The 23964-nt window shown below is 51.5% G+C and overlaps 2 protein-coding genes across 2 annotated transcripts; one reads left to right on the top strand and one right to left on the bottom strand.

Moving 5' to 3' along the window:
• Nucleotides 1-4001: 4001 nt before the first annotated feature.
• On the bottom strand, nucleotides 4002-9322 carry LOC131399249 (tubulin alpha-1D chain). Its single transcript, XM_058533423.1, has 4 exons — nucleotides 9242-9322; nucleotides 6225-6447; nucleotides 5742-5890; nucleotides 4002-4985 (listed from the first exon to the last, which is right to left on the bottom strand). The coding sequence occupies exons 1-4, from the start codon at nucleotides 9320-9322 to the stop codon at nucleotides 4002-4004; spliced, it is 1437 nt and encodes a 478-aa protein (XP_058389406.1).
• A 9409-nt stretch (nucleotides 9323-18731) lies between these two features.
• On the top strand, nucleotides 18732-22509 carry LOC131399057 (tubulin alpha-4A chain). Its single transcript, XM_058533056.1, has 4 exons — nucleotides 18732-18812; nucleotides 20565-20787; nucleotides 21077-21225; nucleotides 21470-22509. The coding sequence occupies exons 1-4, from the start codon at nucleotides 18810-18812 to the stop codon at nucleotides 22439-22441; spliced, it is 1347 nt and encodes a 448-aa protein (XP_058389039.1). The 5' UTR covers nucleotides 18732-18809; the 3' UTR covers nucleotides 22442-22509.
• The last annotated feature ends 1455 nt before the right edge of the window (nucleotides 22510-23964 follow it).

Genomic DNA, 23964 nt, shown 5'->3' with positions numbered 1-23964 from the left:
TGCACAAAAGGCACAGACAAGACAGTTCACAGAAGAGGAAATACTTGGTTTTAAATATATGAAAAGATGCTCAACCTCATTCATAACAAGGGAATTATAAAGGAATGCTACAACAAAATACTTTGTTTCACTTAGATGATTGACAAGGATCAAAAAGTTTAATACATTGTATGGGCAAGGCTGTGGGCACAGGCATTCTCTCACATTGGCAGTGGGAGAGTAATTTGGTATAACTGCTAAAGAGAGCAATATGAGATATATCAGAATTAAAGGTGCATGGCCTTTGACCCAGCAATTCCAATTCTAATAATTTATGGTTGTACATATGTGCAAAGAGGTAGATACGAGGGTTACTGCATTCTTTTCAACAGCAAGGATTGGAAACAACCTAAAGACTATTAATAGCAGACTGGTTAAATAAGCAATAGTACACTATACGACGGAATATTATGTTGTCACCAAAAAGAATGAGGCATATTTATATGTACTGATATGGACCATCTTCTAGATTTATTAAGTGAAAAGACAAGGTATAGAACAAAGTGTATCTAAATGTGTGTATGTACATTTGTATATACTTAGATGTCTCTGGAAGGAAACACTAACAAAAAAGTTAACATTGGTGGCTGCCAAGAGGGGAACAAATGAAGAGGATTTATTTTTGCTGTATTGACTTGTTTTTGCTGTTTCTAAACCTCTTTGGTACCTTTTGAATTCTGAAGCATGTGCATGTAATAACTGTTCAAACACATACTTAATTTTTAAAAATCTAGTTAGGGAAATAGGATATTGGCGAGAAGCTAAGTGCGACCATACCAGGCAGTCTGTGCCAAGTGCTGAATGAGTGATAGAGACAGACAGTAGGTGTCAGAAGAGCCTACAGGAGGGAGCGCTCCCCGGGACTGGATGCGTGCTGGGTGACTGTGACCTAAGCTGGAAGGAATGGCAACTTTGAGAGGAGAAGGGGGCAGTGGTGTTCCAGAAGGAGGGGCTGGTGAGAAGGCAGCTTTGGAGGCAGGCCTGTTCCTGACACATCAGAGGCGAGGGAATAAATGTGTCGGGTAGAATCCAAGCTTGGGAATCTGTCTCTTGTGTCTGCCTGGAGGAGGTTATGGTACCCTGGCTTTAGAAACGTCAGAGATGAAAGCATTGCCCCGCACTGAGGGAGTCCCCAGGAGCCAGGCTGGGTGGCGCTCCCAGCTGCTCTATGGAACTTTGGGTTCTTGCCTCCCCAAACCCACACCCAGTCCACTACGCCTGCCAGTACCTGCCAGTTACTAGCTGGGTGGGTTTGCGGGTTCTGAGAGGAGGTGGCCATGCACCTGCCCAGGGTGAGCTGGCTGGTACAGCAGACAGGAGGGAGCCTGGCCACCTCTCTGGATGCCCAGCCATCCTGGCAGGTAAAGACCTCACTTCTCTCTTGGCCCTCCCTTCTGGCCTCTCCCAAGCCCTCACCTCACCTCTTATGATGTCATGGGGTGGGGCCCTTTCCAGAGGGCACTGACTGCCCCAAAACCTGGCCCCAAAGATGCCTCTACTCTTGTTCAGCCGCAGAAGCTGGGTCCCTGCACCCCCATACATGCCCTCCACCAGTGCCTGGGCAGGGGAGTGTCAAGTGTCGTCCCCTCCCTGCCTTCGAGGCACCTGAGTCACTCTCTGGACATTGGGAACCTGGCAGGCCCAGAAGAGGTGACATCTGGAGGGGTGCCTGGAACTGCTGTGGGCAGGAGGGAAGGGCCTCTGAGGAAGGGGAGGGCAGCAGCATAAGCTTTGGCCCAGGCGGACCTGGGTTTGAATCCGGATTCCTCCATTTACTAGCTTAGTAACCTTGGGCAACTCAGATAACTTCTCTGAGCCTCAGTCTCCATGTCTATAAAATGGGCATTCATTTAACAAGTCTATTCAACAAATATCTGGTGTCTGATATGTGTCAGGCAACATTGCAGGTGCTGAGACTAGAACAGGCCTTGTTCCCACGAGCTTCCAGTCCAGCGGGTATAACCATATTGACCTCAGGACTAAATAAGACAATAGGGATAAGGGCCTAGTACACAGTAGATGCTCAATAAATTACATGAATTTCTTGGGGTTCGAAGGGCTCCCAAAAGAACCCCTCTTCCTTCCCCAAGTTTAAAACCAGTTGAAAGAGAGAAAGACACAAGAGTCAAATAAAGATTTGAAAGTCAGCCATTTTAATGGGGGGGGAAAGTAGATTTGAGGATATAGCAGAGTTATTCAACTAAAATGGGCTTCTAAATACTCCCTCTGAATTAAATTCCCTCTGCAAGCACCACACACACATATGTACAACTGCAGCCCTCTCCCTTCCCGGGACAGAGCTTCCCCTATAAGCGTAAATCCTCAAAGAACAGCTGAGAATACTTGCTCTCTCCAGGCAAATAATTCCAAAATAGAAGGAGGGAACTGCTACACTGGGCATGCCTATTTTCTTCTCTAAACCCCCCACCATCCTGTTGCTTCCACTCCATCCTCTACTCATGACGATGTAATCATTGGGACAAGGGTGACAAGGACAGGTGAGGGGGACCAGATGGAGGGCAGGGGTCACTCCAGGCCCTGAATGGCATCCGGGTGCTAGATCTAGGTGTGGGTGTGTGTTTGATTCACCTGTTTTCTCTGAGATCCGTTTTCCCTCCTTCCCTGCCCTGCTCTATATCTCACAGGCTGCACCCCCTTTTTCCTAGCCCCGCCCCCTGCCAACTAGCTTCTGTGTAGGTTCAGACAATGGGAGCCACTGGCTGGACATGAGGGTGGGAGGAAGGGAGAACCAGGTGGCGCCTAAGGCAGTGGCTGTGTCTCCTCCATGGCTCTGAATCCTGCCAAATGTCCCTCCTTCCTTGGTCCCTCCTGCTCCCTCTGGGTAGCTCTGCTGTGGCTCCAGCTCCCACCTGGTGTCCTAGCTCCAAGGCTCTCAGATCACCATCTCATCCCTTGGCTCCTCCAGCTCTAAGGGTGATGGCAGCTTCCTGGTGTTGCTGACTTTGGAGTTGCCAACATCCAATCCTGGGAAGAGGAGACTGCAGGAAGGACAGAGCTGAGGGCAGCACCGAGCATCGACTCTCTCTGGGGCTGGTGGTGGGGATTGCTCTAGTTCCAGCACATCCGATGGTTAAACCATCCCTCCAGCCCTGCAGGGGCTACAGAAAGTCCATATAGAAGGATTTTAGGGGCAGCCATCTGGTTGGAAGCTGTGCTTGCATAACACAAGGCATAGCATTGAAGAAAGGTCAGTTGTCTTTATCAAAAAGTGGTGAGTGTTGATGGAGATTACTGGGAGGTTAGCACCCTGCCCCCGGCCGTTCCCCATTGTTGCTGTCACTGTGCCACTGTGCTGCCTTAATACCAGCTTCTGGACTCTCTATACCCACACTTCCTGCCTGAAGAAGACAAACCCCCAATCTGTAGGGTGGGCTAGTGGGCACCAGCTCTATCAGACTACTGTAAGGCACCACTGCAGACCTCCTCGCCTCACCAGGCTTTTGTTGCAGCCCTGTGCAGCAGGGACCAACTCACACACATGAAACCTAACAGCGCCTCGCCTCCTGCTCCAGGATTTCCCTGTTGACCCTGCAGCCCAGGTATGTACAACCCGGAAGTACAGAGGAGTTCATGCTTGATGGGGCGAAGGTTTAACCAATGGAAGAATGGAGCCAGTGCATAAATTCTCCCACCCTCACCTCTTCTCCTGCCCCCTCACCCAAAGAATGGTTCTGAGATACCATTTATTTGGCTGCATCTTCTCTAGGGTGAATTCTCCCCCCTTCTCTGCTTTACTCCCTTTAGCCCCCATTCTGTTCTCCGGAATTTCCCTCTAATGAAATCTGAAATCAGATCTGCTTTCTGGGGATCCCAGGCTAAGATATCAGCCTTCCTATCTCTTGAAGAAGAAGAACCCCCCCATGGCTTTTCCCAAGAGAAAAAGACATTTGTGAGACAATAAGCCCACAGCACTTTGTTTAGGACAGACATGCAGGATTCCTCTAGTATTCATCCCCCTCCTCTTCTTCTCCCTCTCCCTCCACGCTATCCATGCCCACCTCCTCGTAATCCTTCTCCAGAGCAGCCATATCCTCCCGGGCCTCAGAGAACTCACCCTCCTCCATGCCCTCGCCCACGTACCAGTGCACAAACGCCCTCTTGGCATACATCAGGTCGAACTTGTGGTCCAGGCGGGCCCAGGCCTCAGCGATGGCGGTCGTGTTGCTCAGCATGCACACGGCACGCTGCACCTTGGCCAGGTCACCCCCAGGCACCACAGTGGGTGGCTGGTAGTTGATACCAACCTTGAAGCCCGTGGGGCACCAGTCCACGAACTGAATACTGCGCTTGGTCTTGATGGCAGCAATGGCGGCATTGACATCCTTGGGCACCACGTCCCCGCGGTACAGCAGGCAGCAGGCCATGTACTTGCCGTGGCGGGGATCACACTTCACCATCTGGTTGGCAGGCTCGAAGCAGGCATTGGTGATCTCTGCCACTGACAGCTGCTCATGGTAGGCCTTCTCTGCAGAGATGACTGGCGCATAGGTGGCCAGGGGGAAGTGGATGCGAGGATAGGGCACCAGGTTGGTCTGGAACTCTGTCAGGTCCACATTGAGGGCCCCGTCGAAGCGCAAGGAAGCTGTGATGGAGGAGACGATTTGGCCAATGAGGCGGTTGAGGTTGGTGTAGGTCGGGCGCTCAATGTCCAGGTTGCGACGGCAGATGTCATAGATGGCTTCATTGTCCACCATGAAGGCACAGTCTGAGTGCTCCAGGGTGGTGTGGGTGGTCAGAATGGAGTTGTAGGGCTCGACCACGGCTGTGGACACCTGCGGGGCTGGGTAGATGGAGAACTCCAGCTTGGATTTCTTGCCGTAGTCGACAGAGAGCCGCTCCATGAGGAGCGAGGTGAAGCCGGAGCCGGTGCCCCCTCCGAAGCTGTGGAAGATGAGGAATCCCTGGAGTCCCGTGCACTGGTCAGCCTGGAAAGTGAAGGCAAAGAGAAATGTGGGACACGAAGCCCAGCTGACACACAGGAAAGAACCAGCTTATGCTGTTTCAAATTCCCCAAAAGTTTCATAGAATCCATGGAAGACTTTTCCAAGAACACAAAACAGATCCTCATAGGGAGAGCCCACTCTCTCTTCTCCCTGTCCCTTTTCCTCTCTAAAACCTCCTGAGGTCTCTAACAGGCAGCTGTCTTGAATCTTGCGACATAGTCATATTTGTCATCATAACTTGCCAACTCCACCCAGCTTCATACCCATGCCCCCCTGATTTAACTTCAGATGTTTCTAGAGGGTTTCTCTACTGAGATCAACAATCCGGGAACCTGACCCCCATCCTTGGTGGAGGCCAAAGTTGATCACAGAGGCTTGGGCTGGCATTATTTGGATCCCTGTTTTTCACAGGGCCTTCTGCTCACATCCCTACAATACAAGGTGATATTCTGGGAATGCTTATGGACCCCCATAGCTTGACCAGGTAGCCCATGGGCATGTTTGCCCTGGTGGCCACTGGCATCAGGCCAGTTGCTATAGGGGATAAAGAGGACCCTCAGCTCCAGGCTGGAGCCTATGCTCTGCCTCCCTTCCTCACTAGTCCTGATCCTGCGTGTTTAAGACTTGTCCAGGAGGTTCTCCCAAGGGCTGAAGCTTCCCTTCCCCCATCTGGTCTCCAGACCACTTCATGACAGGAATCCAGATTCCCCCTGCCCCAACCCTCAGCCCTTCTCTCACCAGCTTTCGAATCCGGTCCAGCACCAGGTCAATGAGCTCCTTCCCAATGGTGTAGTGGCCTCGGGCATAGTTGTTGGCAGCATCCTCCTTGCCAGTGATGAGCTGCTCTGGATGGAAGAGCTGGCGGTACGTGCCCGTCCGAACCTCATCTGCAGTGGGCAGAGTTTTAGGCCCCCCACCCTTGCAGCCTGGCTTCCAGAGCCCCAGGGTACCCCGACAGAGTGGCGTCACTAAGGCCCAAGTCCTACCCTAGAGGAGCCCCATTTAGACTACTGCTATTGCCCTGGACTTCAAGTGTTCTTCAATGAAAGGGAAAGAGATGTGGAGTGACCTTGAGACTCTGGAGCTGAGTGACAGTGGTTCTGCAGATCTGGAGTTCTAATTGGCTGCAGCAACTGGGAACCCCAAACTCCAGTGCTCTCCAGTTATGGAGATGGATTTGCTGTGGTACCCAAGGCCATGCAGGGACTGATCATCACTCACCAATCACAGTGGGCTCCAGATCCACAAACACCGCCCGGGGCACATGTTTTCCAGCCCCAGTTTCACTAAAGAAGGTGTTGAAAGAGTCGTCCCCTCCCCCGATGGTCTTGTCACTGGGCATCTGCCCATCAGGCTGGATCCCATGTTCCAAGCAGTAGAGCTCCCAGCAGGCATTGCCAATCTGCACACCGGCCTGCCCCACGTGGACTGAGATGCACTCACGCTGAGTGGGCAAAGGGCAGAGAACACCCTTAGCAGAGAGAAGCATATCACGCCTGGACACAATTCCTGCCTTCCTTCCTTTAGTGGTTCACTGGCTGAGGGCAAAGTTTCCCGGACTCTGCTCACCCTGCCCCACCTTCTGTGTCTAAGCATTTACTGGTGTGTTGAGGACCAACAGGCATTGGCCCCGGGGGCTGAGCCAAAACCTCAAGGGAAGCAGAAGATGTGGGCAGTTGTAAGATTATAGAGTCTTGCTCAGTGACTAAGCCTCTTAAGGAATATTAAGGGGATCAAATGAGTCTGGCAGAGCACGATAGTCAACCCAGTCGTGTTCAGAAAGAAATTAGGGGCCACTGGGGAGGAAAGCAAGATCCAAGTCACATTTCAGGGGGCAGAGATAAGGAAGAGGTCTAGAAAGCAGAAAGAACTCTAGATTCATGTTACAGCTACAAATGCCAGCGAGGAAGGGAAAAGTGGGGCTGGAGTGGATGTGCATGCGCTATTCTTTCCTCTCTTGAGTGTGCATGGTTCTGGAGCAGAGTGGGGCTGGGGGGGATGTTCTTCCCCACATGATTTCAGGCTGGTAGTCAAAGAACTCTTGCCCTCTGAAGCAGGACTGGGATAACTTGCTTGGTCTTAGAAAAGAGAAGGGTCAGTGCCCTTCCTGGGGAGTCTCGTGGGAATCAAGAAGGCTTGACCATCTTGCTTCATCAAACGTTAATTGAGCCTCTACCATCTGCCGAACACTGTGTTGACACTAAGGATATGTAACACCAAACACTGGTCCCTGTCCTCAAGAAGCTCACTGTCTAGGGAACGGAGAGCTTCATAGTTAACAGATATGTGACAGTGTGGTAAGAGGGATACCAGAGTATGTCTCCCAGCTCTGCTTGAGAAGTAGTTACCATAGACCTTAAAAACAAAACGAGCACATCCATCAAATTTCCCCAAACTTTAAGGCTTAACCTTGTGGAGGACGTGGAGAAATGTGAACTCTTACACTGCTGATAGAAGAGATGCTGATGCACCTCTTTTGGAGAGTAATTTGGTGATATCTAGGAAAGATGAAGATGCTCTTACTCTAGAGAATTCTCACAGATAAACAAGAAAACAGGTGCAAGAAAAGTCACAGTACCATAGCAACGGAAGCCAGTTGAATATCCTTCAACAGCAGGAAATGGGTAAAGAATGATTCAGAAGTGGAAATGGATGAACTACAAGAATCTCACCAAGAAAAAATTCTTACCAGAAAAAAAGCAAATTAAGAAGAAGCATACAATATGATACCGTATATCTTTAACTTGTAAATCAATACTATGCATCATCTACAGATAAATTATATATATTCACTACATATTCTTGTAATGTGTGTGTATTACAAAAATAAAGAAAGCAGGGGAAAATATTAACACCAAATTTGGAATAATGGTTTGCCCTGGTAGAGGAGGGAGGTGAATGCAATCAGAGAGGGATTGTATTTCTTAAGGTGGGTAGGCAGGAGTTCATTATACTATTTTTTATACCATTTTGCATGTCTGAAATATTTCATAATTTTTTATTGAGGAGGCTTTTTCCATAAATTTAACACTTCACTGGCTTTTTTAGTATGACACAGGGGCCTCGACTTATGATTTTGTGATGAGGGGGATTAATCCATAAATCATGTGTAACCAGCCTCATTACTTCTCCACTTGCCTTGAGCAAGAGTCTTAACCAGTCTGTGGGTGTCCTCCCCTGTGAAATGGGGCGATAATAAGAACCCCCTCCTACAATTACGATGCAGATTTAATGAAAGAATGCTTGCAAATTTCCTGGCTCATTGCATGACACATACTAGGATGAGCCATGCATGTTGGGTCCTCTTACCAATTCCCCATCTCCCAACCCCCAGTGTCATAGCAAGAGAAGGTAATGAATTAAGCTGGGAGGGATTCAGGGACACAAGGACTGGAAATCCCCAGGTCCAGGAGGGAGGGCTGACTGGGCTCACCAGTCACATGGCGAGGCCAGTGCCAGCTGCTGCCCCTCAGAGCCTGCCCAGATCTTTGTAGACAGATCTACAAAGCCAGACACCATCCTGCCCCCAACAACACAAGATGTCTCTGACCTCTCATATGCCTGAGCTGCTGGAAGATACTGTAGGGCAGTAGGTTTGGGGCAAAGAACTCAGCCCCTGGAATCACACAGACTCAGCCTCAAACCCCCATCCCTCTATGACCTCAGACAAATTACTTCACCTCAGCTGCTCTAGCTCCCTTTTCTTGACTGTAAAAATAGGATAATCTCGTACCTGGCAGGCTTTGTTGCGACGTTGTTTAGTTCTTGCATATTAATTAGGTGTCAGGCACTGTGCTAAGGCTTCACATACATCATCTCATTTAATCTTCACAACAATCCCCTTAGGTAAGTACTTTTGTTAGCCCATTTTACAGATGAGGAAACTGACTCGCAGAGAGGTTAAGCAACTAGCTGGAGGTCATGAGCAAGACTAGGAACATTCAGAGTGGGCACAGCCTGCCTCCAACCATGCTCTTAACTGCTCTTCTATCCTGCCCGGTGGGGAGATGGGTAAAAGATATCGAATGAGCCCCAAGCACAGCCAGCTCTCCATAAATGGGAGCACCCTCCCTCTCCTTTCTCCTCCTCCATCTCCCCACTGATATGTATCCAAAATGAGGGGTCAGACAAAGGTGGAGCAGATGGGCAGAGCTATGAGGACGTGTCCCCACAGCTGGGAGGTGGGATCAGAAGCCAGTGAATCTGTCGGGGACCAGGGTTTCCAGGAAAGTGCCTACACTTTCTGCTCCATTCCTGTTCACCCCATACTTCCCACACCTAAATTCAGAGCCCTTGGCAGCCCTGCTCCTGGTTACCATCGCCCTGTCCTTCTCCACCCCTTTGCATGCACCCACATGCCAGCACACCTGGCAGGCCACACTCACATCTGGAAGTCTTTCCCTCTCTCCTTCCTCACCTTCCCAGTCGCTGTAGCCCCATGAACACCTGGACTCCCAAGAGTCACTCATACCACCCCTGGGCCCACTGGGACCCTCACTTGCATGCTCAGCCCCCACCTCTGCTCACCATGCTGCCTGGCTGGGGTCTGGCTGGGGACGTCTCTTGTCTGTCTGCTCCTTGATGGGAAGCAGGGATGGGTCTGTGAGAGACCCAGAGCCACCAGCTTCTTTATAGTCTCTAGTTGTCTCTCCGAGTGGGGAATGTTGTTAGAAACGGCCTCAGGAGGGCAGGTCTGTTGACTTGGTTACCACACAGCAGGCAAGCGCTGGGCCTGGTCCCAGACAGGGGAGCCAGGTGGGATGGACAGAGGAGGGGCCAGGCTGGTAACCCCACACGGGTATCCAGGCCCCTGGGTACACCGTGTCTGTAGCTCAGTCACACAATCTCATTTCCTGGTGGCACAGCCAGCCCCTTACAGGTGGGAGATGGTTTAAAAATCAAGTCCCGGGCCGGCCCCGTGGCTTAGCGGTTAAGCACGCATGCTCTGCTGCTGGTGGCCCTGGTTCGGATCCCAGGCGAGCACCCACGCACCGCTTCTCCAGCCACGATGAGGCCGTGTCCCACATACAGCAACTAGAAGGCTGTGCAGCTATGACATACAACTATCTACTGGGGCTTTGGGGGAAAATAAATAAAAATAAAAATTTACAAAAAAAAAAAATCAAGTCCCCTCTCCCCTCACCCTAGCTCCAACAGCCCCCCCCCCCGCCCCGATTGGTGAAGACTGGAAGGGGATTGGGGGTAGGGCTAAGAAAGGTCTGCAGTGAACCAGGAATGATGAGTCCTAGCATGAGAGACCAAGGCTCAGGGCCTTCTGGGTGGAAACTCAGAATACCCTAGAACATAGGGAGCTGGGGCTCCGTTTAGCCCCATCTCTAGCACTTCACTTCTTATTTTGCCTCAGTTTTCTCGTCTGTAGAATGGGGAGAGGTAGTATCGTGAGGATTAAATGAGATAAACTTTCCTAAGTGCGTAGTCTAGAATCGCTGTTGTTCTCCACAGGGAAGCAGAATGAGGAGCAGGAGCACAGGGCTGTTCGTAAGTGTCTCTTCCTAACCAGTGCAAGTCGTTGCTGGTCTAGCCTGGCCTGGTTTCCCCATAGAGGGAGTCTCCCTATGGCCTCAGGCAAAGTTAGGAAATAAAAATGTTAATCGGCTTTGTACCCTGCTTTGTATTTCTTAAGGCAGCCTCCCCCCTTATCTCGTCTGAATCCCTCAACAACTTTGTGAGGTAGGCAAGTCAGGGCCTCCATTCCTGAGAAGAAGAAAAGGAAAACGGAAGTGTCTTGTGTCTTACCCAAGGTCCCATGGAGGTTACTTAGTGGTGGAATTAAGATTCATCTGGGACTTAGTCTCAGCGCTTCTCCTCTTCCCGCCTGACAGAGTTTCCACTGTCTCTCATCCTCCCCGTGTCTTTATTTCCTTTCTTCCCATCTTAAATTCCAAGGTCAGTGGTCATCACTCTCTTGGGTACCCCTCAACTCCCTGGCATCCTCTAGCTTCAGCATCCTTGTTTGACTAAACCGCGACCCTGGTTAAATCCATTTCTTCACCAACTCTGTGCCTGCACTGACCCAGCTGAGCAGTAGCTGTAGAAAAACCCAGAAGCATGCTGACTGATCTGACTCCAAGTCCATGACCACTAACCTCAAATGGACCCTAATGCTGCCCTGAAACCACACTCCCTCTCTCCAGCCACTCTTCCAGACAGCAACCATGATCAGGAGTAAAGTTGCCAGATTTGCAAATAAAACAATTTTATCTGGCGGCTTTATCTGGGAAGTAATTACTTAACGAGAAATTTCAGTCCCCGTGGCAAGTGGTAGGGGAGTTATTTTGAGGTAGGGTCTTTTTCAGAGCCCTTGTCATCCCGGTATGCCTGGGAGTGACCCAGAGCATCAAGAGAGTTAACTCTGGTTTCGGATATGGACTGAAGTCTTCTCTCTCCACCTGGAACCAAGAGGCCAAGATCCCCAGAGATAGGGCACAGACAACCAACCCGTCAAAGGCAAGGAAGGCCAGCCTTGCAGTGGGTTGATCCACGAAGCCATAGACCTCGGGAATTATCATCCTGAGGAATCATTATCCAGATGGAGACATCTGGGGCCCAGAGGGCCCACTGGACACAAAACTCTCCTGTCTAGCACTTTAACTTCTCCCAATTGGTCTTTGAGGTTGCACCTCTCCGAGTCAGCCTGGAGATCGCCAACTCTGGAAAGAAAATTACCCTAAAGGCAGGCGGGACGAGGGGTCTTATGTAAAACAGAGTCAAGAGACTGAGATTTTATAAACCTATTCGTATATCTAAGTTGTAAAACAAGGGGCTGTCAATACTTTTAATTCCTTCAATGAATATTTATTGAGTGTCTGCTGTGTGCCAAGCACGGTTCCAGGTGCCAGGGATGCAGTGGCGGACAAAAGAGTCTGTGCTCTTAAGGAGCTTACATTTCGTGTGGAAGACAGATCATAAATAAACAAGACAATTTCAGGTAGCGATAAACTCATGAAGAAAACAAAAAGGATAATGGCACAGAAAGAGATGGGGGCTACTATTGAGGGGAGCAGCTCTCTTAGAAGGTGGTATTGAACTGAGACTGAATGGCACAGAATCAGCAACAGCAAGATCTGGACACCAGTGCTCCAGGCAGAGAGAACAGCGAGTGCAAATCTCCTAAGGAGGAGCAAGCCCCTTGTGTTCAAGGAAACTGAGGGAAGGAGGGAGGAGGGGAGCTAAACAAGATGAGAGCACAGAGGTAAGGAGGCCTTGGAAGGAGAATGGCTTTTATTGTGCAGTGGGAGGGTTGTAAGCAAGCATCATTGCCTACTTTGTTTTAGAAAGATAATTGCAGCTGCTGTGTGGAGGATCACTGCAGGGGTTTAAGAGCAGAAGCAGGAAGCTGGTTGGGAGACTACAGCAGGCGTCCAGAAATGAGTGGATGGTAGCTTGGACTAGAGTGGGGATGGCGGGAAGTAGCTGGATTCAAAGTAAAGCAATAGGACATGCTAATGTAGGGTGTCCAGACCTCCCCACCTCCCCTCCTCCCTGCCCCCTGCCTCCACTTCTTTGCTGGCAGGGTCCTGATTTTGTTTAGTTATTCACCCTTCCACTTGCTCAAGGAAGATGGCCTTCCCCCAGACCCAGAGGTGAGTGCAGATTAGTCTAAACCGTTCATGTTAATTCCATTCCCTCCTTCTGGTGACTGGTTTAGGCATGGGGCTAGTGAGATATAAGGGGAAGTCTGCAAGGGGCCTTTAAGGAAAGGTGTTTCTCCCTGATAAAAAGAGATATGAAAGGAAACCCCCCTTTCCTGCCCTAGGACAGTGTCACATGAAGACACGACACTTGGAGCTGCTTCAGCCATCTTGTGATCATAAGGGAAGATGTCACCAGCCCACTGAGGATGCCAGAGCAGAAAGCTGGAAATACCGGAGTTATTGGTGACATCACTGGATCAACGCTGGAACCGCCCTACACTCAGATTTCTTGTGCGATAACAAATATCCTCATTGTTAAGCTGCTCATAATTAGGTTTTCCATTATTTGCAGCCAAAAAAATTCTAACTAATAAAAGAGGGGGAGGAGAGAGGGAAAGAGGAATGCAGGATGATCCCAGGTTTTTAAGTCAATCCCATGGGTGGAAGGTGATGTTGTTCACTTAGGCTTGGAAGCAACAGAAGCAGGTTTGGCAGGGAGTGGGGTGAGGGTAGGATATCGAGAGTTCAGTGACTTTGAATGACTATGTTTGAGATGTCTAATGGGCTCTCAAGTAATGATGTCAAGAAAGCAAATAGACACGTTGAGTCTGAAGTTCAGAGGAGAGGTCCAAAATGGAGATATAAATTTGAAAGTCATAAGCGTATAGATGATATTTCTTTCTTTTTATTCTATTCTTTCACTATGGTTTGGGAATGTGTATATTCTAGCTCTATTCCTTTTTGAATAACCCTAGGAATGTGACGATAACTTTTTATTAAGGATATTTCAAAATATACCCAAAAGTAGAGATAACATACTCCCCATATGCTCCACCCGTCTTGCAGGGAGAAAGGCACGTGAAGAAAAGGGAGAGCCTAGGCCTGAGCCATGGGGACCACCCTTTAGAGGTAAGCCATCAAAGACCACCAAGGAGTGGCCAGGACAAAAACCAGGAGAGGGGGATGTCATCCAAGCCAAGAAGAAAGTGTTTCAAGAAGGAAGGAAGCATCAATTATGACAAACACTGCTGAGAGGCTGAGAAAAATGAAGATAGAGATGTGACCTTTGGCTTTGGCAAGACAGAGGTCACCAGAGACGTTGTCAAGAGCATCTCAGAGGAGCGTTGAACCAAGCCTGTGTGGACGGTGGGGAGGAGAGAAGACGTGGACAGATCCCTTTGGAAAGATTGTGCTGGGAGAAGGAGGACTGCTGGTAGATGCTCCAGCCTGAAAAAACAGAAGGATGTGCATTAAGGTTCAGATCCACCTCTCCCAGGTGGCATCAGTGGAGATATTTTCGACTTGGAGGACTTTGCTGCTCTGCTTCAAGACGGAGGTGAGCTCTGGGAAGGGAATAGGAAAGATGGAGATAACAACAGGCAAGGGGAAGTGGGTGAAAGAGTGGCCTGCTGGACACCCATGGAAGGTAGATGGACTGAGCGGTGATTCAACGGGAAGAGTGAGGAAGTACCTGGCATCAACTTGTAGATTCTGTACATGTATGTGAATGTCTAAAAGTTTCCAGTCTGGTAAGGTGGACCATCACCTACACACCCACCCACAGTTTATGGCCCTAATTCAGGGGATCTGTATACAGTCATGGGCACACATGCACACACAGACAATCAGAAGCAGAATCTGTATTCCACTAACACGCCTTGGTCATTTCTCCCTGCCCACTCATCTTCTCCATGTTCCCTGCCAGAAGGCCTGCTCAGGGGTTGCCTGCTCAGCAAGCTCCTTGCTACTGGGGCCAGGGTAACACAAATGTGTAACGTGGGTTGAGCAGATGATATTAAATGGCAACAGACACTCATCTTCTGCATCAGGGAGCCATAGAGTGATGAAATTTGGTGAACGAGAGCAGCTTGCTGCCCATTCTAAGAAGGTAGCCACCACCCAGTTCCATTTGTTGCCATATTGCTGCTGTAACAAATTGCACAAACTTAGTAGCTTAAAACAACACAAATTTATTATCTTATAGTTCTGGAGATCAGAAGTCCAAAATAGGTCTTATGGGGATTACAATATTGTCATTTATAAGAAAAATACATACTTGGTTATTTAGATGACCAAAATATATTCTCATATATATTTGGTCTTGGTCCAGAGTTCCTGGTTCAGTTTCCAAAACCCTTGTAACTTCCTAAGTGTTGAGAGTGATAAAGGTGTTTTTTGTTATGTTAATAAGATGGCTTTTGGAAAGCACCTAAGGATCCGGGCTGGATGCCAGTGGAGCCAACCATTAGACTAGAGGGTTGGAACTTTCATTCCCCCCCACTTCCTGGGGGGGGAGAGAGGGGCTGAAGATTGAGTTCAATCACCAATGGCCAATGATTTAATCAAATCATGCCTATGTAATGAAGCCTCCATAAAAACCCAAAAGGATGGAGTTCAGAGAGCTTCCAGGTTGATGACACAAGGAGGTGCTGGGAGAGTGACACTCCTAGAAAGAGCATGGAAGCTCCTCGCCCTTTCCCCATCCCTTGCCCTGTGTATCTCTTCTATCTGGCTGTTCCCGATTTATATCCTTTTATAATAAACCAGTTATGTAGTAAGTACAATGTTTCTCTTAGCTCTGTGATACACTCTAGGAAATTAATTGAACCTGAGGAGGGGGTCATGGGAACCTCTAATTTATAGCCACTGGGTCAGAAGTACAGGTAACAACCTGGACTGGCAATTGGCATCCTGAGTTGGAGGGGGTTGTTGGAACCTCCTGTTTGTAGCTGGTGGGTCAGAAGCACAGGTAACAACCTGGGCCTGTGACCGGCATCTGAAGGAGGGGGGAGCATTGCAGTCTTGAAGGACTGAGCCCTCAATCTGTGGAATCTGATGCTATCTCCGAGTAGATAGTGCCAGAATTGAGTTGAATTTTCAGACACCCTGCTGGCATCTGAGAATTGCTTGGTGGTATGTGGGGAAGCCCCCTTTCCACATTGGAATTGATACCAGAACCTATTTAGGGATAAACTCAAGGTGTTGGCAGGGTTGCCTTCCTTCTAGAGACTTTACAAGGAGAATCCAATGCTTGCCTTTTCCATCTTCTAGAGGCTGCCCACATTCCTTGACTCATGGCCTCCTTCCATCTCGAAAGCCAATAATCACATCACTCTGACCTCTGCTTCCCTGACTCGGACTCTCCTGCCTCCCTCTTCCACTTATAAGGACCCTTGTGATTACATTGGGCCCATCCAATGTAATCAGAATAATCTCCCATCTCAAGATCTTGACCTTAATCACATCTGTAAAGTCTTTTGCCATGTAAGGTAGCATAGTCACAGGTTTCAGCGATTAGGAGGTGGACACCTTTGGGGGGCTATTATTCTGCCTATCACAATTGCTAAATGGGACTTCGGGCCTGGTATAGCCAGATCTTCCAATTCTTTTCAAGAAATCTGGATTTTCTATGACTGTGTAGAAAAGAGTTAACATAACAGCAGCCTGAGACTGTTATTCTTACAAAGTCCTGCTTGCAAAGTTGGCTCTTGGCATCTGGGAACTGGCTCTTAGAGTGCTCCCAGTCAACAGGTAACTGATAAGGATGGTTTATTGTGCCTACGATGTGTGTAAGCAGTATGGTTTATGTTGAACGTCTGCTTTTCTTCTAGGAGTCTGGAATTTTGGTATGTGCAAGGCAGAGGTGCTTATGTGACCAGCCCCCACTAAAAACCTTGGGTGCTGGGTCTCTAATGGGCTTCCTTGGGCAGAAACATTGCAGGGAAATGTTGCTCCATTTTCATTTTGGAGAAAGAGTATGCTGTGTGAGCCCTTATGGGAGGGAGAGGCCATAGGTTCCTTCAGACTCTGCTTATATCTTCCCCACAGGAGCCAGCTGTGTATCCTTCCTACATCACTGTAATAAACCTTAGCTGTGAGCACATCCTTATGCTGAGTCCTGTGAATTCTTCTAGCAAATCTCCTAAGGGGGGGGGGGGGAGGGGGGTGTCTCGGGGATTCTCCAACACAAAGACAATTCCTGATGTTTTTCATTTTCTGAACGCTATGGGGGTTAACACTGTGAGGGTCAAACAAAACATTTCTGAGAGGAAATCTGACCTCCAGGCTGCCAATTTGCAACTTCTGGCTTCTTAGAGTTTTACCCTAACTTTAGTCCCATCTCTGAAATGACACAATTCATCTGAAACACACTTAGCAAATGCTTATCATGTGCTAAGCACCAGACTAGGAACCAGGGACACAAAGATAAATAAGATACAATCTTACCTTCAACAAGTTTGCTATCTAGTAAGATGGACATGTACACAAATACTTGCAGCATGATGTGTTCCACGCACTAAAATAAACGAATAAAATGCCCTAAGAATGCAGACAGCTGCTTACACAGTGCTTTGCTGTGCATGTACACATCCCTAAATTCATCTGATGCTCACAATCCGATGTTGTTATCCCAGTTTTACAAATGAAGAACCTGAACTGAGGGTCAAAGAGGTTTATGGTTTTGCTAAGATAGCTCAAGTCTCTTATGATACTCACTCAGCTGGGGTGGGGGTACACAAGGAAAAGAGAGGGCCGGGGAAGGTCTGTGAGAGGCCATGTGTCCTGTAATCACCAAGGTCCTTGCTCTGTAGAGACCAAGACCCCATTTCCTGCAACAGCCTCACTCCATGCCCTTGTCAGTTTTCTTTTATTATGAATGGGTCTTGTTCTCCCAACCAGATGGCCAAGTCTACTGGGAAGAGAGACCTTGTCATATTTCACTGCATTCCTTTCCATGCCTTGCCTAAGTAAGGTGTCAATTGGCTATTTGCTGGTAGAAAGTTGCCATTGCTAGCTATTTCATCCTGTTGTTGTATTGTCAGACAGCCCCGGCCCTAGGAAACAGAGGCAGGTGAATCTTTTCCAAGTGACTAGCCTAGGAGACAGGTTTCTTAAGAACGTGCCAATGGGCACGTGGGGCACTGGCCTGATGATTTTCCCAGTGAAGGAGACAGCTAGAACATGTAAGACATGTAAGGGAAAGCAGAAGTAGACTGAAAAGCCCATTCTTGTAACAAATGGAAACGAAATGTAGAAAGCAGGAATAGCTTCTGCTGAAATCTCGGCCTGAGCTCTGAGGGCATTAAGATGCAGGTGGCAGGTCCTGCCTACCACTTAGGATCAGAAGAGGACAGGAACGTGATGTCAGAATTTCCATTTTCTTTTTTTCCTCTTCACAGTCAACAAACATTTTGAGACCTCCCAACAACGCTTTCAGGGTGGAATCATTGTCTCCTTGTCACCAACGAAGATGCCAAGGACTCGGTGAGGTTAAGCCATTTGCCCAAGTTCACAGAGGGCAGGTCAGGATGCGAATCCAGGTCCTGAGAGCTTCAGGCCAGAGCTCCGGCGGTTCTGGCGGCAGGCAAGCGGGCAGGTGGCAGTGGCGAGGGCTCGCTAATAGTGACGGCGATGACGACGAGGCCACTGACCGGTGGGCAGCCGGCGAGCCGCGGCAGATTCCAGGGGTCGGTCCTAGCAGATAGGCTGCGGGGATCGGCTCTGCCGGGCAGCTTAAGGGATCGGCACCCTGGGGCTCAGGCTGTGCAGCCCCCGGTCCTCGGCCGCCCACAGGCGGTGGCGAAGGCCAGCCGTCCGGGCCGGGGACCAGCAGACCGCGTGCCGCTGCAAGGGGTTCCCCGGGCCGGAGCCAGGCAGCCGGCCGGAGCTTCCAAGGAGGCGGGGCGAGGAGAGTACGGGTGAAGGCCGGCTGCAGCCACTTAGGAAGGACAGTCTCTCCAGCACCCGGCCCAAATCAGAGCACCTGAGCAACCGGCGCCCCCATGACGCAAGTGCAGGCGAGAAGCACCCTGGCAGTGCGTCCTGCGTTCCCGCAGCGGAGCTCGGGAGGCCGGAGTGTCTCGGCTCAAACCCGGGAGCGAAGGGTTAAAGCCCGGGCGGCTGCACGTAACCCAAGTCCGACAGGTGAGGGCTCGCTGCGCCGCAGGGGGAGGGGACCAGCCCTGGTCCCACCCCTCGGGGCCGCCCACCCCCTCGGGGGCGTGGCCTCCGGGCCGCCCAGCCCCCAGTGGGCGAGCGGAGCGCGCGGGCCCGCCCCCCACCTATAAGAGCGGTGCGGCACTGCAGCTAGCGCACTTCTCACTGAGACCCGTCACCCGGACTCTGTGTGAGACTTACCGCCGGACTCGCCATGGTGAGTGCGGCCCCGCCGGCCCGCGCCTGTCCCTAATTGCCCCTCTCCTTCGGGGACCCTTCCTCCCGGGATGCTCGCGGCCCTCCATCCGGCGTTCAGGGTCTCGAGGAGATGCGAGGGTTTTTGCATTCCCCCCACCCCCTCCTGGTGACTTTGGCCAAGCCGTGTTGTCCACTTTCGGAGTCTGGGGAAGGGGGGTTGGGGGCGGGAGGTAGGATTGTTCACTAGCAGAGAGGAGTCCTCCTGGAAATCTCCTCCTGCTCCACCAGGCATTTGTGCCCTAACCCTCCGGAGGGGAGTCACGCAGTCCCGCGCCCAGTACTTTCCGCGGGCGAGGGACGACCCGCTTGGCTGCCCTCGGTCCCTAGCCTCCCCGCCATCCCTCCAGTCCCTGGAACTGACCGAACACGTGCTTGGCGCAAGAAGGTGGAAACGGGTCAGATTACTGGGTGCAGCATCCCCTTTTCCTCCGACTGTGTACATCCCTCTTAGCCGCATCCCCCCCTCCGTGACTCAGCACCCCGCTTCTGAGGCCAGAGAGGTGGCGGGAATGGGGTTCGGCCTCGTGAGGCGAGCCGGCCCCTCTCCAGCCGGACCCCGGGTGAGCGGACGGGCAGAGACAGCTGGCGCTGAGCGAGAGCGCGGGCCGAGGCCAGGTTGGGGGGAGGGGAGAGAGGTGTGTGTAGGGGGTGGTATTTATAGCCCAGGGACCACGGCCGAAATCCAATCCTCGCTTTCGGCTGGGATGTAACTGGAAAGAATCTAGAAGGGGAGTGAATGCAGGGCCATGGTGCAGGATGCCGCTCACTCTGCCCAGGGCAGGGCGGGTTACCTCCGGGGCCTCACCGCAGGTTCCGCTTCCTTTTCTGGGTATTTGGAAACCTTTACCCCGCCATTTCGGTGCTGGGAAGGGAGGGTGCGCGGGCCCTGCGCCCGCACCACTTTGGCTCTTCAGGGGTTAATTTCAGAGTAGCAGGGATGAGCCTAGGGCAGCGAGTGTCCCAGTGCCCGCGCCGCTCATTGCCCCTTATTGCCCGCACCTGCCGTCTGTGCTTTTTCCGCGAGGGCTATGCGGTTGTTGAAGATGGTGAAGACACCCAGAGTGTGGGAGGTGGAAGTGGGGAGAGGAGCCAGATGGGCTTGATCCCCAGAGCCAAATGGGATTTGCAGGAGGGGAGAGGGCATCCTGATGGCGTGTGGTCAGTTAATGCCAGACTGGAAGGCTGAGATGCCTCTGCAGCCCACAGAAAAGAAAGGGGGAGAGGGTAATATGAAATTCTAGTTGTTTATCCTCAAAGCAAAGAATTAACCCAGTGGGGGGCCTGTAGCTATGACCTCCCAGCTCTGGAAAACCTTCTGTGCCTTCTCAGGTTCTTGAGAAGCTGGTTTGTGGGAGTAAGGTCAGGAACAGCTGGAAAGTCGCTTGTCCTTGTCTCAGTTACTGCGGTGTCTGCCCTGCTCACATGTATTTGCCCTCTCCGTCCTCCCTGAGTGTCCTGAGAACGTGGCAGGGTCATGAGGAGCTGCAGCTCTTTCTTGACAAGGTCCCCACGGAGTAGACTGAGGCTGGGAAGTCCTATGCAGGGGAGCCTGGGCAGGCTGCCAGCCTCTTCTGACCTCTGCCCAGCCCTAGCCTCTACTTTTGCCAACTGAGTCATCCTAGCTGGTAGGTGGTAGGGTGGGAGAGAGGCTCATCAGGTGAGGACTTGTAGATCTGGGGCTTATGCTGTGTCCCCTCTCTTTACCCCTCAGCGTGAATGCATCTCAGTCCATGTGGGGCAGGCAGGTGTCCAGATGGGCAATGCCTGCTGGGAGCTCTACTGTCTGGAACATGGGATCCAGCCTGATGGGCAGATGCCCAGTGACAAGACCATTGGAGGAGGGGATGACTCCTTCACCACCTTCTTCTGTGAAACTGGTGCTGGAAAGCACGTGCCCCGGGCAGTGTTTGTGGATTTGGAGCCCACTGTGATTGGTGAGAGGAAGAGGGGGTGGAATTGAGGGGAGTGGAGAGTGACTCTAAGCTTCTCTCTGGAGGGAGGGTGTCCAGACCTGGCTTTCCTGGCCCTGCACGCTCGCCCTGTTTAAAGCTAAAGAAGGCAAACTTATCGCAGGCTGGCCTGGGCAGCAGCTCTGGGTGTCTCTCTTACTCTGCTATCTCAGGCTGGCAGAAGGAGGAGCTCTTCCATACGTCTGACCGAAGCTACCAGGCTGGGGGAGGGAGGGTCCTGCTGAGCACAGCGCTGTGGTTTGTGCCCTTCCAGATGAGATCCGAAATGGCCCGTACCGGCAGCTCTTCCACCCAGAGCAGCTCATCACTGGGAAGGAGGATGCTGCCAACAACTATGCCCGAGGCCACTACACCATTGGCAAGGAGATCATTGACCCTGTGCTGGACCGGATCCGCAAGCTGGTGAGAATTTGGGATGAAAGGAGGGAGCTTTTGAGACCACGTTAATGGTCGGGAACATTTTTTTTTAGATCTATTTCAGGGGGTCATCTCTAATTGTATGTGTTCCAGAGTGTGCTGCTGCTATGGAATACCCATCATCTTTGCCCTGACTCCTGAGATAGTTTAGGCTTCTATGGGACCAGAAGATAGCATTCCTCAGACCCCTCCCCTACCTACATTGCTCTTTCTCTTTCGCACCTTGCAGTCTGACCAGTGCACAGGACTTCAGGGCTTCCTGGTGTTCCACAGCTTTGGAGGGGGCACCGGCTCTGGCTTCACCTCGCTCCTCATGGAGCGGCTCTCTGTCGACTATGGCAAGAAATCCAAGCTGGAGTTCTCCATCTACCCAGCCCCCCAGGTGTCCACAGCCGTGGTCGAGCCCTACAACTCCATCCTGACCACCCACACCACCCTGGAGCACTCAGACTGTGCCTTCATGGTGGACAATGAAGCCATCTATGACATCTGTCGTCGCAACCTGGACATTGAGCGCCCGACCTACACCAACCTCAACCGCCTCATCAGCCAAATCGTCTCCTCCATCACAGCTTCCCTGCGCTTCGACGGGGCCCTCAATGTGGACCTGACAGAGTTCCAGACCAACCTGGTGCCCTATCCTCGCATCCACTTCCCCCTGGCCACCTATGCGCCAGTCATCTCTGCAGAGAAGGCCTACCATGAGCAGCTGTCAGTGGCAGAGATCACCAATGCCTGCTTCGAGCCTGCCAACCAGATGGTGAAGTGTGATCCCCGCCACGGCAAGTACATGGCCTGCTGCCTGCTGTACCGCGGGGATGTGGTGCCCAAGGATGTCAATGCCGCCATCGCTGCCATCAAGACCAAGCGCAGTATTCAGTTCGTGGACTGGTGCCCCACGGGCTTCAAGGTTGGTATCAACTACCAGCCACCCACTGTGGTGCCCGGGGGTGACCTGGCCAAGGTGCAGCGTGCCGTGTGCATGCTGAGCAACACGACCGCCATCGCCGAGGCCTGGGCCCGCCTGGACCACAAGTTCGACCTGATGTATGCCAAGAGGGCGTTTGTGCACTGGTACGTGGGCGAGGGCATGGAGGAGGGTGAGTTCTCTGAGGCCCGGGAGGATATGGCTGCTCTGGAGAAGGATTACGAGGAGGTGGGCATCGACTCCTATGAGGACGAGGATGAGGGAGAAGAATAGAACAGCTGCCTGGAGCCCACGCACTATGTTTATTGCAAAATCCTTTCGAAATAAACAGTCTCCATGCACGGTCTCTTGTCCCTTCTGTGAGTGCCCGAGCTGCTGCTTCCCCTTTGTGCTGCTTCTGCTGCTGCCGCCGCCCTATTTACTGCTCATGACCCTTTCCCTTCCATGGCTGAAGGTGAGACCTGCCAAGGGGTCCTTGCCAGGCCCAGGAAACATGACCCCAGGGTCGCCTTCCTTGACGTAAGATCCTAGGGGCGCCCACGATAGGGAGGAAATGAGGACCGAACCCTGGATCTGTCTGTCCAGCCACAAGCTGCTGTAGGATACGAGTCTTCACTTCCTTTCCAAGTAGGAGTTAAAGTCCAGCACTTTCTGTATTTGAGAGTTAGACTGCTACCCTATTCTGTTGCTGCTTCTACATTCACCAACTCTGGAAGCAAGGCTTGGCCCAAGCATCTCTGTGTTATGAGGGCTTGGGAGTGGGGCTGAGCTGGCCCAGAGTTCCTGGGCATGGAGCCTAGTCATAAGCTTGGGGGATGGGAGGGAACAAGGGCAATCTCCTCAAGTTCTGTGTGTCCCTGCGTCTCCCAGCAGCTTTGCATAGCTTACTGTCTGCCTTGCTGCTTTGCCAGAGCCTAGGGCTGTGCCATTAAAAGTCAGGTCGTCTCCCGTTTGTGCTTTCTTTCTGCCCTCAGCCTCTGTGCTAGCTGGGGGGAGCCTCCTGCCAGGGCCCTGGGGAAAATCTCAACTTTGCTAATAGGCACCCCAGGACCCACACTGACGTCAGCATGTGGGGGTGGGCACGGTTGGGGGGCAGAAGCTTCAATCTCAGGAGCAGGAGATGCCAACCCTGCCCTTGCCTCCCCTCCCTGCTGATTCAGGGACGCAGTACCCTTCCCTGGGGAACAGGTTTCAAGCCCAGCAAAGGCAGGGCCCCTGTTTACTCAGCAGACTAGGCAGGAAGTGGCAGCTGGATACTGCCACGCCACAGTGGCCTCATTAATCATTAACCATGTGTGAGCTAGAACCATCTGGGCAAGACTGGGCCAAAATGGCTGCCCCCTCCACTCCCCTTGCCCCTAGGCTGAGGCTGGGAGACCTGCTATGTCTCAAAGCTTCCTCAGGTATCTCCACCCAGAAGCCCTTGCCTGGCAAACCGGCTGGGCTGCTTTGACTAAGCTACCCGCCCCTGGGACCAAAGGAAGGAAAGGAGTTGAGGGTGCTTTTAGGGGGCCCTGCTCCCAGTTCTTGGCATAGAAGTCAGTTTGAGCCAGAGTAGCTTTATGTTTTTGATCAAGACAAGCTAGAACTGCCCACCGCCAACCAGCCAGCTCTAAGGTAAGGATACCCGCCTCCTTACATGGAACGATGAAATCACACCATTCCTGACTCTACATCAGTCCCTCTTCTTCCCAGGCTGCTCCCCTGGAAATGACACCCAGACTCCAGACCCCCTGCACCTCTTCTCACTGTAGGAACAATGAGACTAAGATCCACACCAAGCTATTTTCACTTTA

Source organism: Diceros bicornis, chromosome 37 (assembly GCF_020826845.1).
Source record: "Diceros bicornis minor isolate mBicDic1 chromosome 37, mDicBic1.mat.cur, whole genome shotgun sequence".
Taxonomy (NCBI): domain Eukaryota; kingdom Metazoa; phylum Chordata; class Mammalia; order Perissodactyla; family Rhinocerotidae; genus Diceros; species Diceros bicornis.
The sequence above is the reverse complement of the archived record's forward strand: the minus strand, read 5'-3'. Positions and strand labels throughout refer to the sequence as shown.

Excerpts from the sequence above, each read along its gene's own strand:
- LOC131399249 (XM_058533423.1), bottom strand. The coding sequence starts at position 9,322 with ATGGTAACCAGGAGCAGGGCTGCCAAGGGCTCTGAATTTAGGTGTGGG. Across the intron at positions 6,448-9,241 it reads ACAGGAATGGAGCAGAAAGT|CGTGAGTGCATCTCAGTCCA; the intron begins GTAGGCACTTTC and ends TTGCCCACTCAG. Across the intron at positions 4,986-5,741 it reads TGGACCGGATTCGAAAGCTG|GCTGACCAGTGCACGGGACT; the intron begins GTGAGAGAAGGG and ends TTCACTTTCCAG.
- LOC131399057 (XM_058533056.1), top strand. Across the intron at positions 20,788-21,076 it reads TTTGGAGCCCACTGTGATTG|ATGAGATCCGAAATGGCCCG; the intron begins GTGAGAGGAAGA and ends GTGCCCTTCCAG. Across the intron at positions 21,226-21,469 it reads TGGACCGGATCCGCAAGCTG|TCTGACCAGTGCACAGGACT; the intron begins GTGAGAATTTGG and ends CGCACCTTGCAG.